This window comes from Fukomys damarensis, unplaced genomic scaffold (genome assembly GCF_012274545.1).
Source record: "Fukomys damarensis isolate Sample0158 unplaced genomic scaffold, DMR_v1.0_HiC HiC_scaffold_30, whole genome shotgun sequence".
Classification (NCBI taxonomy): Eukaryota; Metazoa; Chordata; class Mammalia; order Rodentia; family Bathyergidae; genus Fukomys; species Fukomys damarensis.
The window spans coordinates 35,955,558-35,973,574 of NW_022900942.1; the positions used below are offsets into that span (position 1 = coordinate 35,955,558).

Genomic DNA, 18,017 nt, shown 5'->3' on the forward strand with positions numbered 1-18,017 from the left:
GGGCGCCCGCCAGCGCGCAACCCGCGCAGCCGCCCTCGTCTTACTCGCTCCCCCTCCTGCTGTGCAAAGTGTTCAGGTGGCCGGATCTCAGGCATTCCTCGGAAGTCAAGAGGCTGTGTTGCTGTGAATCTTACGGGAAGATCAACCCTGAGCTGGTGTGCTGCAACCCCCATCATCTTAGCCGACTCTGCGAACTAGGTAAGAAGTTGTCCCATGTCTTACCTCCCCTCTCCCCAAGGCGCGCAAGTGGTGGAAGTATCCTCGGGCTGTGTTTGTGTATGTGCAGTCACCTCTCCTGAAGGGAGCGTACATCCCCCTGCTGGAGGAGATGCGGGGACTAAGGCAGAGAAGGGCAAGGGGAAACTCGAAGGGCATTCCTTGGGGATTCCCTTCAAGGCTTTCTTCCTCCGTCGCCTCGAGTGTCCCTGGGCACTGCTCGTGCACACATTGTATGGATATGTCGCTAAAAACTAGACGCACCCATTTCCGGATCATCAAGGGGGTGCAGAGAGAAGTGGGGGTCACGCCTCCCCGCACCCGGAAAGGCGATGAGGTGTGTGGCCGAGTTGGATTCGGTCCAAGCCCGCCAAAGAAGGCTGGGAGAAGCGAGCTATACGAGCTGGAAAGTCTCCACTCCTTTAGTAAATAGGGAAAGTCATGTCGGGCACAAGTGGCCCAGTTACTGCTCTGGCCTCGCAGCTTTGGAGTTTAGAGAGTAGTAGAAGATTAGTATCAGAGACGAACTGGGTACTAAATTTTATCTTTGTCAGCCCCAGGGTGGAAAGGAACGAACATCCAGAAGTTGGATGCCTTTCTTTTTTCTCTTTCGCAAAGAAAAGTTTATAACTCATGTTGTTTAGAAGGTCGACCCCTAAAGCCTCGTTGACGTTCCTGCCCCAGGGTTTCAAGGCAGTGACCCCCTTTATTTTCCTACATTTTCTTTTCTGTGTCTATATGCACTGTGTGTGAGGTTGTGCAGCAGTCTGGGCGCTCGCAGATTCCCCCAAGTTCACCAGTACACTAGGGGCGCATCTCCCAGGTGGGCTGGGAAGGGGGTGCCCAGGTGGATCGCCCTCTAGGGTGTCGGGCTGGCTCGGGGGAGGGCAGGAACAGCGGGGTTTGCAGTTCCAGGACGGGAAGGGGGCCTGCCCCCCGCCCACCCCCTGAACTACGAAGTGCGCGGCCGCGGCCGAGCGGGTGGTTTCCAGCCGGGCCAGCTGAGCGCTGCGGCAAGGGCCGCAGACGTGGAGGAGCAGAGCGCCGAGTGTGGCGCCAGGCGGCCTCTTTTGTTTATCTGACAGCTAAATATCAAGGCAATCACCGCCTCGCGGCCCTGCCTCCAACCCCCACAGCTAAGACAAACAGTTGGGCTAAAAGAATGCCTCTGTCATCATAAGTTTTTATCTCTTTCTCATGGCTGGGCCCTTATACTGTCTTACTTTTTTAATTCCAGAATCTCCCCCCCCTCCTTACTCCAGATACCCGATGGATTTTCTCAAACCAACTGGTGAGTAGATGATTTTCAAAATATTTCCTATCTTCAGTTTAGAACTGGAAACTCTAGAACCCGGATATTTCTATCTTTGTGGCCCTGAGGGAGGTGCTAGTTTGGCTAAAGTTTCCTCTCTTGAAAGTTTGGTAGATATTTTGTGTTGTGGCTGGATTTTTTTTTTTTTCAAAGACATTTCCTAAATAATCCTTTACATTTTGTTCCTTTTTATGTATTTGTACTCTGACCAAACAGCCCAGCTTTAGCACATGGAGGCTTTAATCTATTCAGAAGTGTCTTCGGAGCCAAATAGGGCAGGTTGATGGGAAAATTTGGAGACTTTGTAAGTGCCAGAGAAATCAGTGGGCAGAATGGAAAGGGTGATGAGATGGCAGAGAAGACCGTTTCAGAAGGGGTGCAAGGGGTTTGTTTGCAGTAAGACACTAGAATGTTTAAGCTTTGTCAGCGAGTTAAAAGGAAAGTAGGTTTCCCCTCTCTGTCACCTACGAGTCAGTCCTCTCTTTTAGGGTTTTCTCAGAATTCTTGGTAGGGGCCATGAAAGTTTTTAGCATAGCTTTGCTTGCCTGTTGCTTTGTCACCGGCTGGCACAGGGCCAGAGCAGAAGCCCATTTGAGACTGGCACCAGCCCTGTTGCGGTTGTCTGTATTCAACTTCTGGCTGGCAACAGAGAGAGGCCCATCATTTGGAGCTGACAGTGCCAGCAGACAGGGTCAGCACAGCAGATTGGGGATGACAGGAGGGACAAACCCTGTTTCCTGGAGCCCCTTCTTAAAGTGGGAGTTCATTTGCTAAAAAGTACAGATTGTAAGTTTGTTTTTTTTTTGTGCCTGTATGCTGGTGCCTAAAAAAATGTAACACTTGTGACATTTTAATTTTGCCAAGGTTCTGGGAGAAGGAAAAGTGAAGGGTTGGGCACCATTTAGCTCCTGTAATTCTAAAAGTCCTTCCGCCTCATGAGTTTTGGCTGTTGGGCCTTTCCCCCCACTAATTAAAAGTTTTGCTGGGGCGTTGTCATAAATTAAATACTTTAATGAATGTGTAACCGAAGCCCATGCTCTGCAGCCAGCTCTCCTGGGACTCCAGCTCTCTCAAGTTAGGAAGGCGTTCCTGCTTGCTTGGTGCCTGTCTAATAAGTGGCCTGCAAAGCATGTGATATTTTGCTTTCGATTTACAAAACAACAGATAAATGGTCATTAATGAAGAGATAACCAGCTTTCTGTATTTTTAACAAAAGTTAACTGACATTACCAAGCTGTTTTCCTAAAGAATGTTAAATTGATGGAGCTTTTGTTGTAAAGAATCGAAATTTCTGTGAGGTTAGTTCTCCAAGGGGAGAATTAATTGTTTCATATTTTTCAAATTTGGAGGTTTTCCTTAAAAGAAAAAGGAAGTCCCCCAGGCCCAGGGGTAAACACTGCAGGGCAAATGTTCCCTTGAATCATCCAAAAACCATAGAAAAGAAGGGCCATGTTTACTTGGGTTTATTGCAAAGATACTGGGATAAATCTGTTCACAAAATTTAAGCAGTTATTCTGCCAGACCGGGACCTCCTTTTCGGTGAGTGCAGTGATATATTTATTCATTAGCAAGTGTTGACATTAGGTAGCAAAATGTGTGTAAACAGAGAAGCCACAAAGACCGGAATCGGAATGTGCCATTTCCAAGGGGGTGGGGGAAAGAAATGTTCTTCAAATCAGCCAATAGGAAGTGATTAACCTGCCAATCGGAAATCCAAACAGCTGGTTACTCACCCAAAACGTTTTGTTTAAAACGAAACAAAACAAACAAACAAAGAAGGGAACAAAAAAAGGCAGTGTTGTGTAAGACTATGAGGTTGGTAACAGATGAAACCCCCATGAGAGGAATGGTCTGCTGGGAGGACAGTCTGGGGCTGGAGGGGCACAGGAACAGGTTTGGGGCTGGTTTTGCTGGCAGCTGTGGCTGGGACCTTGTGGTTAGAAGGGAGTGGTGCTGCTTGGGCTTTTTATCCCCACCTTGGGCTTGGGGGAGAGTGTTGTATTGGGCCTGGGAATTTACATTCTTAAATTGCTGAGCCTCAGTTTGAATTTTTGGTCTTGGGTTACTAGGTGAAACAGGCCTAAGGCTTGACAGTGGGCAACTGTTAAAATCTTGCCCAGTTTCACAACTATGGGAATCCCTTTACCAGTTTCCAGCTTGGGAAGAGGCCATGGAGTGGGTGGGGCACTGGCTGGCTGGTTTAAACTGCCCTGCTGCAGCCTCTAGGAGGGGCCTGGGTTTTGTGCAGTCGATACTGTGAAGTACCTTAGAGTTCTCTGCAAGGGAGAGTTAGATGTGCCTGAACCGCTGGCAAGGTGGCTATGACTTGGGACTTTGGGAAGTCCAGAAGATACTCCAGCCTCCCCATCTCAGAAGAATAAGAATTTGCTATTGGCTATTAGACCTCAGTTTATGGCATGGGAATGATGAGTAAATAACTGGGCTCTGCTTTTTGTGTGTACTGTATTTGTAGTCTGAAAGGTTTGAAGAATAGCTGGGCTGGCTGTGGAACCCAGGTGGCCAGTGCCCATTGGATGGAGCATCTATAGCTTAGTAGACATCTTGACTGGAGATGCCGCTTAGTTTTTGCCTCTTACCTTAGGCCTCTTTTAATTTTCCCAGGTTTCTTTTTAAGTCCACTGTGTTCAAAGAGTTAATAGACAATCCATTCATTCACTGGATTATTGTATTGGTTAATGCATTCATCACTGGTTGATTCACAGGTGGAATAATGTGTCTGTCAGAAAACTAGGTTTTCAGCACAATGCAGCATTCTTCTGTGACTAGGGTCCCTTTGAGTTCTGGGTTGGGTGAGCCATGTAGGCAAAGTTGAGGGGTATATTGATGGTGGTGGTGGTAGTGTTGACCCCATCCGTACCTAGGGAAGCTCCAAACTAGGTTGATAAGGCTGCCCCTGTCTCTCTGGGTGAGAGCGGTTTGATGAGACTCCCTCAGCGGTTTAAGCTGTGGTTGTTTCCCTGGCTTGGGTTTTCAAAGGCTCTAAGAACCAGCCTGTGTTGGAACAGCTGGGAGAAGGGGATGAGTCTTTTCTCCCACAGGACCTTGCCATTACTGGGTGCTTGGTAATATAGTGGTGGAAGAAAGCCAGGAATGGCCTAGTGATGCTGACTTTCTGCCAGGCTGGGCTCTGGGGAGTAGGAAGCAGAGAGGCAGAGAGGTGAGACCTTGACTTTAGAGAGATCTGTCTTTGTGGAGTTTTTTTGTTTTGTTTTTAACTTTTGTGGGGAAGGTATGGAGGCCTGAACCCGCTGACCATTAAGAGCCAGGCAGTAGTAGCTAGATGCCACTCGGGATGCTGAACATTGTCACAGTCTGGCCACTTCCTGTGGTTTGCCTCTGGAGAGAGAGCCATGGGACAGATAGCTGGACTCAGGAAGAGCCCACCTCACTGGGTGGCCACTTGAACTGAGTGCCTCAGTTTACCTGGGTGCCTGTGAAACAGGTATACTTTGCTACCTCACAGGGGTGATAGGGAGGCCTAATTAATGTTTGTAAATCCCTCTGGAGATCAAAGGCACTGTAGAAGGGCAGAGCACCATTTCATAAAAACGCTTGCGGTTGCCAGCACAGGGCTGGCTTACCTTTGATGTGAGGCAGGCTGACACCCTGCCTGTGGTCTCAGCTCTGCCCGGAGAGGCCAGGCTTTTTCTTTGAAACACACCTTGCCCTGGCATCCATCCAGCTAGAGCTGGTGGGAGTGGCTGTGGATAAGTCTTTATGTTTAATGTGGGGGAAGAAGGGGGAAGAGAAGCCCATCTCTAGAAAATGGTGAAGGCCATCAGTAGTTTAGAAAGTGCAGGGCATACACCGTTTAACAAGTAACTCCATTTCCTGCCTTCCCCCATTGTTTTCTATTTGATTAAGTGTATCCTGTAAAGCTGTATATTCCTGTTACGTATTATACTCTACCCTGATGAAATAAGATTACATACACAGTCTTCTGTCCTGCCTGCTGCCACCACTTCTATGCCTACCTCTTTGTTTTAAGAGAGGTCTTTCTTTTTTTTTTCTTCTTTGCAGTGCTGGGGATTGGACCCAGATCCTGGAGCATGCTAGGCAAGTGTGTCTACCACTGAGCTGAATCCCAAGCCCACGAGAGCTCTTCCAAAGTTATTGCTCCAGCTATTAGAATGCAGGAGGGGGAGGAAGGATTAGAGAGAAAATCTCAGTATCAAGGAAGCAGACAGAATCCCAGAGACAGCTGGGGGTGGGGGGCTCTGTGTAGTTTAGGCTTGGCCGCCTACCCTCCCTTTGTCAGGTACTGGAGGCAGCAACTGCCAATCAAGGGTTCCTCTGCCTAGGCTGCTGGCCTCTGGGCTGCTCTTTGGTTTGGCTTCCTATTTGCTATTCTGCCAAGGGGCTCTAGTTAGAAACCAGTATTGTATACCAAGGGATATCCAGCTGGTGGCCTGGTGGCCTGGGGTAGGAGGACTGGAATCTACAGGAACTGACCTGGTGTGTTTGCTGTGGAGCTGAGGCGCTCCATTCCTGAATCAGGCTTTCTACACGGGTTTCAGGAAGTTTGGCAGTGGTATGTGAGTAGCTAAAAGGGTCTTGTGTATTTGCGTGCATTTGTGTCATTAGCTGTGGTGTTACTTTATTTTAATTGCTTGGAGGGTGGTTGTGGAGTCAGTCTGTTTATCCTCATTAACATTGAGGTCGCTGTGCTGAACACCTGAGAGTGACAGAAGGCAAGGAGAAAGCCAGTCAGGACAGACAGAATCTTTGACAGTAAAAGATCAGTGAAGACAGCAGACTAGGTGCCAAAAAGATTTTGTAGGCAGCCTTGTGACTGGGAAGGTTTCCAGAGATAGTCTTGATCTGGTGGTATGTATGTAGGTGCATATATGAGTAAACTTCAGTGAGTTCTCTTGAAATTTACATTGTTTGTTATCCTGTTTTTTTTTTTGTACCAGAGAGTGAACTCAGGACCTTGCACCTGTAAAAGCAGGCATGATGCCCCTGAGCTAAATCCGTGGCTCCTATACTTTCAGTTTTTGGAGTTAAATGACCCAGGGCTGGTAATGAGGTTACCCATCCTCCCATCCTGGGTTCTTTCTTTCTTTTTTTTTTTTTTTTTTTTTTTTTTTTTTTTTGGTACCGGGGATTGAACTTGGGTCCTTGCCCATGCAAGGCAGGCCACCGAACTGCTGAGCTAAATCCCTGGCCTACTTTCAGTTTTTGGAAATAAGGTCTTGCTGAGGCCAGGGCTAAGTTGGCCTCACACTTGCAGCCCATTGTGTTTGTGCTATACTTAAGTTGTACCTTAATGGAAAATCCTCAAAAACTGGAAAGTTTTAAAAGATGAGGATGATGGGCTGGGGATTTAGCTCAATGGTTCTGCCGCTTGCCTCACAAGCTCAAGGACCGGAGTTAGATCCCCAGTACCCAAAAAAAAAAAAAAAAACCCAAAATACATGATGAGGATGAGAGCTGGGTGTGGTGGTGGATGCCTTAATTCTAGCACTCTGGGAGGGTGAGGCAGGAGAATCACAAGTTCAAGCCTTGTGAAGGCTCTGGGTTTAAACCCTGTTGGAGTGAGGTGGGGGATCTTGGTGAAACCTTCTAGCAGGAGCCATATGTTAATAATGTGCCTGGGGGGAGGCTCTAGAAACTGCCTTTTGGTTTGGTGCCAGTGGTTGAAGAGTGAAGAAAACTATGGGTGTAGCAGAGAAACCAAGGCTTCCAAGCCTTGTCCTTGGTGAGGGAAGCCAGAACAACCAGGATTAAGAAAGTACACCCCAAACCCTTGACCTTGGAAACCACCTGGTCTCCACTATCGGGGACTTGTAATATAAGAGAAACTCCTGCCAGTCTGTGATTGAGCCTGACTTGACTAATGATTAACTAGCTGCCTGGAGCAGTAGCGGGTTGCAAGGTGCTGTGGTCTGTCTTAGGATGGGCAGCGAAGCTGAGCATTAACAGTCCGCATCGCCGCCAAAAGTCAGCCTCTTGGAATGTGTGGTCTCTCTTTCATGCCCTTTAGAATTTGCATAAAGATGATCCTTGATGTTTTTATTTATCTATTTATTTATTTCTCTCCCTTTTTGAACCCACAGCAGACTGTCCAGATGCTGTGCCTTCCTCCGCTGAAACAGGGGGAACGAATTATCTGGCCCCTGGGGGGCTTTCAGGTAAGATACGTTCTCATATTTTCCTGGCTGTTCCAAAGATTTCTAGAAGTTGCCATAGGTTGAAAGCTGCTCTGGGATTCATTCTCATTTTTATGTGCCTTAAACTGGATGCACTGGGTGACTCTGGCATCCTCCTGCACCTCCTCCTGTGGTCCTTTATGTGTCAGAACCCTGGGGCCATCCCATGCATGGGGAAACTGGAGCCAGCTGGGGGATGGTTTTGTGCAAGACATGTTTTCATGGTTATTTTAAGCAGCTTCTGGCTTGAGGGACTTCCACTCGGTGACTTTGGTGTCATGAACTTCTGCATTTAAGCTCTTTTTTTTTTTGCTCTTGCACTTTGCGAATGGGATGCCTTGGTCGGAAAACTTGTTGAAGACAGACCCCAAGGGCAGCACAGAGCTCAGAGTGGATCTTGAAGAGTGGATCATCCTTCCAAGTCCTGATTACCCTGCCAGCTTTGTGTGTGATTCTCTAGCACATGTTCAGGGAGGGTGTGCCACGGCAAGGGACTTTGCAGATAGTAGGTGCTAGAGCTGTTTCCCAATGAGGCTGGCTTTCCTCGAGGTCACAGGAGTGTGGACCACTCTGGCAGTGTAAGTGGGAGGTGGTGTATTCTTTTCTAAAGACATCCTATTTCTTCCCGTTTTCCTGTGCCATTAGATTTTCTAAGAACTAGCTCTGAAGCAAGAGGAAAAAGTGACCTGGGTGGAGGGGGGTTCTGCTACAGTTCTGGGTGTTAGGCATGTTTTGCCATGGGCCACTGGTGTAAGTAAAGGTCATGGTGTAGCCAATCAGATGGAAGCAGTAAAACTGTTGTGCTCCCTCTTTTGAGGAGTGACCCCCTTGACTAATCCAGTCAAACATTACTGCCATGTGTGATTCAGGTATGTTTCATCTGGACAGTCCCCTCCAGGAATTGGCTTTTCTGTAGGGAGACCCTTGTTTGTTTTGGTTTCAGTGCAATGTATACTGTGTTATCTGAGACAGAGGGTATTGTTTACTCAAAGCTTCTAATGAGAACTAGGCAGGAAAAAAGGGACCCCAGAGGGAGTGGGCTTTGGCAGGGGGCAGAGGACTATAGAGACTGAGAAGCCACAATGTGTGGCTGCATCTTCTGTGCTTTCTAAGGCCAAGGGAGTTGAGAGAGTTCTTGAAAGAAAGGAGGACGAGGAGAAGAAAGAGCCTCAGCAAAATAACACACTCAGGATGTTGTTAGATGGTTTTATTTTTTAAACCCTGGGTGTGCAGGGAGGAGTCTTGGCCCCTCCAAACCACATGAAATAAGCAAGGGAAGTGGTAGCTTTTGAAAGGGGCTTTTCGGAAGGTTTGTCTTATTGATAACATCTTGTCTGTCTCCTCTGCTGGAGGAAATGACGACACCAGGCTGAGACACCAGGCTGAGACACAGCCTGAGTGCCTCCTCGCCCAGCCCTGGGAGCCAAACAGTGTGACCTGGGCAGCCCTTCTGAGATGGCTGGGCTTTGTGCTCCCCAAAGCTCTTCCAGTCCTAGAAAGAAAGTGTGTGGGGGGGAGGTAAAGCAAGCATTATTGACTCCTCCAATCTCCCATGGTAATTGCAGCCACTTAGATTAATGAGGAGTTCCTAAGGAGGTGTGGTGTGTCTCTGAAGGGGTGGCATGGTTTAACAAAACTGCAAAAAGCAGGGAAAAAAGTGTGTGGGGGCCTCTACATGAAAGAGCATTTGTTTTGAATTTTAGCTCTTGATTTACTAATTCCCAAGGCTTCAAAGTTGGAGCTCTTCTTTCTGTGTGTAGTTGGAACCATGTATTAATAATGTGCCGCCGGGGGAGGTTGTAGAAACTGCTTTTTGGGTCGGTGCCAGTGGTTTGGGGGTGTCCAGCAGACTGTTGAAGAGCACAGAGAAAAGTCTTTGGAGTGGGATCCCCCCAAAAGGTGGATTTTTTTTTTTTTTCCTTTTTATGGTGGCTAGGCCAGGGTAGAGCTTTTTTTTTTTTCTTTTAAGTAGCAAATGCTAAGACCTCTTTTTCAAGAAGTTGGTGGCTCCTGAGGTGGTGGCCCTGGCTACAAGGATGAGGCCACGGAGGTGCAGTGGCAGGACCCCTCAGGGGAAGAGGCTAGCATAGCAGATTTGAGGGTCAGGGGGGTACCTGGATCTTGCTTGGGGAGCAGGACATCAAGGTGGGTAGCCGTGAAAACACCCACAAGGGATTTCTCTTTCCCCTCCCTTGAAATAACCTCTCTGAGTCTCTTTCACAGGCCCTGTGTGCTGTTTTCCTTCCTGTCCTGCCCTGGCTGAGACCGGGCTTAATGAATGGGGCTCAGTTTAGGGTGGGAGGAAGGTCGGTAGTGGGAGCCAGGGCTTGATTCTCTTGGCAAGGAAAGAAGGGAAAGAAAAAGCAGCCGAATGTGAAAATGTGGTGCTTTGGAGGTGGGGGTAGGGTGTGCTCAAAAGCCTATCCCCTCCTGAAACTCTGGTAACTCCAAGGCTGGCCCTTCCCTTTCCAGCACCCTTGCCGACTGCAAGCCAGCCAGGGAGGAAGGAGAGTAGGTGGGTAGGAGTTCTGAACCGGGCTGCTGCTGGTTGCAGGCTGCCACTTGGTTCTGTGGGGGCCAAGAGGCCTGGTCCTTTGGGACTTTCAGTGAAGTACACCCCACCCCTGCAAGCTTCCTCGGTCTGGGAAAATGGGACATTTTTAGAAGGCAATGACTTGGTTCCAGGAGATTGTACTTTCATTTCTGACAGCCGGCTCTGAGACAGATGGATTGCTCTGTGGAAGTGTGCATGTGCGCGTGCATGTGGTGTGTGTGCGTGTGTGTGTGCGTGCACACGCACGACTGCAGACATACAGACAGTCCTGTTTGCAGCCACCTGAGCACACAGATGCCTACAGGCAGGCTCTGGGACAGTCTGGGGTCCCCTCCCAGGAGATCTGTTGACGTCAGGGCAGTCTCTTCATGAGGATGTGTCAGGGATGGCATTTGAAGATTGATTTTGAGCTATGATTTGGCAGACTGAGTTCAGCTGTCTGAGCATGGGCATCTTTTGAATGGAATGCAACTTCAGATCAGGCTCTTACTGCTGTTGGGGCACCATAGTGTCATGGCTCAGGAAGATCTACCTTGGCGCAAGGTCTGACATAACTGGGAAGCTTCTAGCTAGGTTCAGCTCAGTGGAAAAGGAAAGCTTTTGCTCCCAGAGCTTTCATTGCATTGCTAGTAACGAAAAGCATGTGTTCAAAGCTGTCATCTTTGCAGCCTCCATATGGAGTTTCTGGGGGGCTTGCACTTCTGCCTGCTGTCCTGGTTTGTGTGGCGATAAGGAGCAGCATCTCACTTGTTCTAGGTTACTCAGATGCGGACTCATCCTCCGTCTGCCTTTTTGAGATATAAACGTCTGGGTGGCACTGTTTGCACATCAGCCTTGTGGACCTCCCCAATCAGAGCAGTAATTTCTTATTTCACCTTCAGAAGAGGGGGTGTCCCCATGGATTTCAGGAGGGTATTGGGGTCTAAAATATGGTCTGTCTTGGAACCATGCTTACTTGGGGGGACGACATCCTTTCAACTTTAGGGAGGCCACCTCCTTTGCTAAGGTCTTTTTTTTTTTTTAATTGAGTTTATTGGTACATTCTAGGTATACAGTACATTTACATTCAGTTATTGGTATCTTGTACCTTTACATGACAGGTCTTGGTTTGCTAAGGTCTTAAGATCCATGGTTTGCTTTTGGTTCTCAAATCTGGAAGTGAGAGCATCCTGGAGTCAGAGCCTGTCTCTTCTGCTCTTTGATCCTTGCTTGCATCTGTTGTAGCCTCAGAGAAGAGCCTTCAAAAATACATATATAATCTGAAAATGCCACCCTGGTTTAGTCCATGGCAACCTGAGCTCAAACCAAGTAGCTTGGCAAAGATTGCTCTATCATGCTTTAAGAAAAGTTATACAGCAGTTGTGAGCAATTATTTGTTTGGCTTGAAATTGTGATAGCAACTAGGAATCTGGGCCTGGGTGCCTGTTGCTGTATTTTCAGTGCCCTTTCCTTGCCCCTAGCAAGTAGCCTCTGGTTTCACTGAGGTGCCTCGGGACGGGGAACACAGGACAAACAGCTTGCAGACTGAGCTGGCCTTTCATCCAAATAACAAGGAACACGAGCTTTGGGATTGAAATCGGATGTGCTGAATCAGAACTTCTTCATGCCTCCCAGTCAGTACCTGACCCACTATGAGAAATGCAGGTCTGGAACTCCATTGACAGGGTCTGAATCATCTTAAACCAAAAGCTAGCATAATGACCTTGGGCTGGGGTGGGCTTCTCTGATGAACAGCAGTTTTTTGCTGTTTGCTGGCCTCTTTTGTACATGTGCCTGAGGTCATGTACCCACCCCTGGAGAAAGAGTGAGTCTCTTTGCTCCTGGAAGGAATGAGGCAAAGCAGGGGTTAAATGCAAGTTGACAGCATTTAGTCTCTGGAGTAAATTTGAGCTGCTCTGCCGGCCAGACTAGATGAGCTGCTGTCTTTTGCATCCTGTCCCCCCAACCCCCTAGAACTGGGCTGGCCAGTGAGGAGGGAGGGGGGCCGGGGGAAGGCCAGGCCCCAGTGGTGTAGCTTTTGGTTGCAGACAGTCTTAGCACACTGACTCCCCTGAACTTGGGCCTTTTCTCAGCAGAGCCTGACCGTAGACTTCGAAACCTATGGGGCCTCTGGCAAGCTCAGAGCCAGGGGTCAGTGAAAAGAGAGGAAATGCCAAAGGATTCATGATCAAGTTGGGCTTCCTTTGCTTCTTTATTGCTGTTACTTATTCCATAATATCGCTCCTTGCAGTGTTATGATGGCCAGGCTGTTCTTTGTTCACTTTAGTCTAGAGCCTTGAACTTGGAGCAACACCTTTGAAATAGGTGTCATAACCTAGCAGAATTTTTAAAAAGGTGTAGAGTATCAGTTAGACTTGCTTGCACGTTTGATTCTCTTGGGAATGAGCCTCTTAAATGAGATTTTTGCTTGATTGAGGAAACATTTGAGGGGAAAAGGTGGTTTAACTATGCACCATCTCCGTTTTACTTTCCTGTTGTGCATGACATTGTAAAAGTGACCCACAGGTTTCCTTTTGGAGTGATAAAAGTGTTCTGGAACTAGATAGTGGTGATGGTGGCACTGTTGTGTGAATGTACTTAATGTCACTGATGGTATCTCATAAGCCATGTGCATTTTAGTATAATTTTCTAAAAAGTGACCAGAGTAAATTTTTTTTTTTTGTACCAGGAATAGAACTTGGGACCTTGCGCTTGCAAGCGCAGAACCACTGAGCTAAATCCCTGGCCTAGATTTTAAATACTATACTTGCAGATTTTACTTACTTATTTATTTATTTGAGACAAGGTCTTGCTGTGTATAATTCAGGCTGGCCTTGAACTCACTATGCAGCCCATACTGGCCTTCAACTCATGGTGATAGATCCTCCTGCTTCAGCCTCCAAAGTGCTGGGATTATAGGCAAGTACCACCATGCCCAGCTTCTTGCATAAATGAACAATGGCAGTGGAGGGGAAAGACTTTCATTAGGTCCTAGATCTACTGATGGGGATGTGCTTGTTTCCATAGCACCCTTGAGACCACCTAGGATGTATTAGGGCACTGGGCATTGATGATTTGGAGAGCTGGCCAGAAGGAGCCTGTCTTTTAGATGTATTTTACCTGAACGAGGAGGTGCATCTCAGTGTTAAATTTTCAACCTTCTTTCCAGGTCATTTGTAGAAATAAGGGACAGGGAAGTTCCTTTACCAGGCCTGACCTTTCTGCAGAGGGAAGTGAGTTAACTTGTTCCCACTTTGCTCCAGACAGCATGTCCTCCCAGCTTCCCCAGCCCAGGGACAGTGAATCGTGGCAGTACAAGGGCTAGCTCCCCAAAGCCAGCTGCCTGGACCGTTCTCGGGCCACTGGGGCCCCCATCCATGCCACATCTCGGGTGTGTTCTAGAGCAGGTGGATGACTGCCCAGGTGCCCTCCCTTTGCAGGAGCCTGGTGAGAGGATACTGTAAGTGTGTAGCCACTGAGAGGTCACCACTGGCCCCAGCATCTTTATCACTGGGGATTGAATGGCTGGCCCAGAGTCTGGCCGCCTGCCTACTGTCACACGGAGGCTTCCTCTCCAGGCTATTTTCGGCAGGAAGATATTATTAACTGCTGAAGCACAGTCCTCAATTTAGTGGCTAACATACCAAGAAAGCCACATTCACTTGATTACAGCCACTGTGCCTACACACGTTTGCTCAGGTGAGGGGCTTGCAGTCCCCAGCCCCTCTGCTCTTCTCCATGGTCTCACCTGAGTGATCTCATACCTTGGGCCAAGACCTGTGGAAGCTGCCTCTGCTGTAAAGTACCAGGCTTTTTTAATGAAGCCCACCTCATAGGAAATGATAGTATTTGTATTCTAAGGTCTGGGTAGTTTATAACAGGGATGGGCACTGGCTGGGAAAAGGAACTTTTGATGGAGTTCAGGACAGTTATTTAAAACAGCGATAACTTTCACCTTGCCGGTTAACAGGAAATATTGGGACAAGACAGGAAATTGCATCATCCCTTTTTTGAGAAGAACTCCAGAAAAAAGTTGTTCATGAAAGGTAGTGGCTAGGAGACGGCTGGCCCTGGGTGGATTTTTTTTCTCCTCTTTCCTTCCACTCCCACGAGAACTTTTAGGCCATTTTCTTTAAGAAAGAGGCTGTTTGAGAACTTTGTTATTTTTATTATTTAAAAAAATATTTTACCAGCAGGGTCACATTCAGTTGAAATGTTAACTGCAGCCTTATTTCCCGGTTTACTAAAGAATCTTTCATGACTTTTTCAGCTTCCTTCCCCAAATGGTGAGGCCAAGCAACTCTTGGCTGGAAACTAATTTTGGTTTGGCTTCACAGTCCTCAACATTGAGCCCCACCCAGTGTCATTAGCTCATTTTTAACTTGCAAAAAAAAAATGTATTTTTTGCTTTTTATTTTTTGGAAGGGGTAGGTAGGACTTTACTCCAGCCCTTAACCTTTTCACCTTGGTGTTTCCTTCCCCGAGCAGTCCTGTGTGGCGGTGGACAGTGCGGGCCTCAGGTTTGACTTTGTTTTCAAGTCACTGTGCTCCCCCATACCCCCGGAGGGGTGTGGTGTATGTGTGTCCCTTCTCCCCTCCCCCTCCCTCTTTCTTCCCTCCCTCCCTCTCTCCCTCTCTGTGCTGGGCAAACGCTATCACTGAGTGACACCCCCCAGCCCTTGATTGATTGATTACAGTATCAAAGATAGAACCCAGGGCCTTCAAACTGAGCTACAGCCCCAGTCCTGTTTTTTTTTGAGACAGGGTCTTGCTAAATTGCCCAGATAAGAGCCAGACGTTTGATTCTTCGGTCTCATCCTCCCAAAGGGCTGGGATTATAGGTGTGTACCACCACATCCAGTTTATTTGAATTTTGAAACAGGGTCTAAATTTCCCAGACTGACCTGGAATTTGTGATCCAACTGCCTCAGCCAGCCTTCTGAGTAGCTGGGATTAAAATGTGTGCCATAATGCCTGGCTTCCTTATTAGTTCTTTAGTTTTCCTGAGACTAGTGAGGAGTGGAGAGGAAGGGGTTTCACAGCCCCCTTGTTTGTGGGTCTACCTGTTTATCCAGAAGCCTTCCCCAGAGACAGGGTTGACCCAGCCCTGCGGTGGGCTGGAGAAGGTGGTAGTGTTGGGTGTCATCTCTGGGTCTCTACTCATTCCTCTCTTTGGTCATCACTGTTCTAATGGCACAGGACCTGGGACAGTGTACCAACTTCTGCTGGCTCCTTCATCTTTAGGATGAAGACCAGAAAGAAGAGACTGTGGGTGGCTGTCTTGCTCTGCGCTTCCCCCAGCCCTTTCAGCTTTTTCCTTAGCGTGCTGTTTTCTTTTCATAACACAACAAGAGCCCTGGGGTGTGTTGAATTGTCGAACACTCGGTGAGGCTAACTAACTTGTCCAAACAGAGCAGGACGCCAAGGCAGAAAGCTGCGGGCCGGTGGCGTGCCCAGAGTTTGCCGGCCGGTGCCTGCCTTGGAAACACTTCTCAGTGGCATCTGCCACTGCTGGCTGTTCTGTAGTTTAGTCCAGGAGAGGGCCTTGACCTTCTGACTGACCCTGTTTGGAAGGCATGCCCTCCTCCCTGGTGCATTTGGGTGGGCTGGGTGCTTTGGAAGGAGCCTGAGTGATCTGGTTCATTCATTTAGCAAATGTTCATTTCTTTTTTTCCCTTTTTTGTACTGGGGATCAAACTCCTGCCCTTGTGCTTGCGAGGCAGGTGGTGGAATGAACCACTGAGCCAAATCCCTGGCCCAGCAAATGTTTATTTCTTAGGCATCTACTACGTGCCTGGCTTGTGCAGTGTGGTAGGGTCCCTGGACCCTGACAGAATTGAGTTTATGAGAGAGACTGTTTGATTGACTCAGTAGTGGCGAAAACAAGCAGGGGCAACCGAAGGAGCTAGGTCCTTCACGGAGCCAGACCATCAGGTTGGAGGAGTGTTGCACTACCTGGCAGAGGTGCGAGGACAGGTGGCGGTGGGGTGCGCTGGTCTCATGGAGTAGGCACAACTCTTCCAAGGCTCTGCTTAAGTTGTGTGGTCTGTTGTTGAAAGCTGAGGCCTGGTAAAGCTTGTGGATAAACAGAGGTCTGTCTTCCCACCCCCATGTTCTGGTTCCAGCCCCCTGCTTGTTGATTACAAGATAACAGCAGTAACTGCAGGAGGCATGGCCCTGATCTGCCTTTCAGACCCTGGTGGTACCTGGGGTTGCACAGCTGATGGGGGATTGCCAGGGAGCTCGCTTTGGGGGAGTGAGGTGTCCTGACTGCATTCACTATCTTTTGACAGCCAGAGAGGAGGTGGGATGTTTTCAGAGCCAAGGAGTTTGACTTTCCCATTGTAAGGCCATTGGGCTCAATTTGCCTGAAACTTTTGCTTTTTAATTTCAAATTTGAAGGTCTGGCCCATTTCTGAGGCTCAGCACCATGTGTTGTGAGGCCCTGATGGGCCTGGGGTCTGTTGCCCAGAGTGATCTAAGATGCACTTAACCAAGGTGCTTCATTTTTATGCTCTTCTTGGTCTGTTGATTCCCCTGGGACCAGCTGAGGCATCCGAGCCCCTTGGAGTCCGCTCATGGAATTACTCTGTGGAGCCCCTCCCGGAAGAAGAGGCGGCGAGCTAGTTTGGCTTGGGGTTTGAGCCAGCGCCGGGCCAAAAGGGAAGAACTGGTCCAACTCCAATTGTATTTTACAAAGTTGAGAGTTTGTGTCTTTCAGCCAGAAGGTGATTTAGACAACCAGGCTATTATTGACTGTTGGTGGCTCCTGTGTTTGTTCATTTCAGTATTGCCTTTTTGCTTTTTGGTCTGAGGCTGGTGCTCAACAGGAACAAAAACAATACATGGCCAAGATATGACTGTGCAGGTGACAGACTGGCCTGTCTGCATTTGGGAGGGGCTGGCTCCACTGGGGAGGTTTGGGGACAACCAGTGCCCTTTCTTCTGTCTGTTGTCCTACTGAAGATGGAAGTGTCTCTTGCCCTGTAGGCTCAGTGGGGGTCGTCTGATCTTCTCATTTCGAAGGTGCTTTGGCACCCTGTTGGCCTGGTGGCAGGCAGCCTGGTAACTGGCATGTCCCTCCCCCTCATTAATCAGTAACCAGGAGGGAAAAGCCAAAACTTAAGTTCTCACTGTGCTCTGGGTGCCCCTGCCTGCCTCCTTAAAGCAGATAGGCCCCATCTCCAGCTCAGTGGGGGTACAAACAGAAACCCGGTGGGGAGTATTTCCTGAAAGATTCAAAAGCCACCCCCTCTCTCATCCTCCTGTTTGGTGTTTTTGTAGGGTCTGGGAGGAGGCTGGCAGGTCAGAGAATTACTTGGCCAGCTCTCAGTGGGCTGGGGCTAGGGCACTGTCCCCAGTTGGCTGTGTGAACTCACATGAGCCGTTTTTGTTGGGCTCATTTTTCTTATAAAATAAGGGATAAGATTTGGTGACCAAATCCCCTGCTCTTCTGACATCCCAGGATCTGTGTTCCTTGGTTCTTGGATTTGCAGGGTGTTGAGGTGGAGTACTGGTAGCAACTGGCTTCTTCCATTCTAAACTAAAAAGATTTGTGCTTTTTTCCCTGTTTTTCAGCTTATAAATTCTCACAAATGAGTGAAAGCTGAGGGCTCTGCTCCCCAAAATGCACATACACACCACTATTTGCATATATTTCTGGGGAGGTAATTGAGCTGAGCAACCCCCACCCCCAAATCCTCACAGGTTTATGGGGGACTTAGGAGTATTAGGAGAGCTGGGCGGGTGAGAGCTGTGTCTTTTCTCTTTCTGTTTGTCTTTG

At 48.3% G+C, this 18,017-nt stretch overlaps 1 protein-coding gene across 1 annotated transcript in view; it reads left to right on the forward strand.

Moving 5' to 3' along the window:
• Positions 1-18,017, forward strand: part of Smad7 (SMAD family member 7) — a 29,402-nt gene that overhangs the window by 619 nt on the left and 10,766 nt on the right. Inside the window, exons 2-4 of the mRNA XM_010621742.3 lie at positions 1-198; positions 1,454-1,507; positions 7,609-7,683. Of these exons, the coding sequence (XP_010620044.1) occupies positions 1-198; positions 1,454-1,507; positions 7,609-7,683 (327 nt within the window). The remainder of the gene's footprint in view (positions 199-1,453; positions 1,508-7,608; positions 7,684-18,017) is intronic.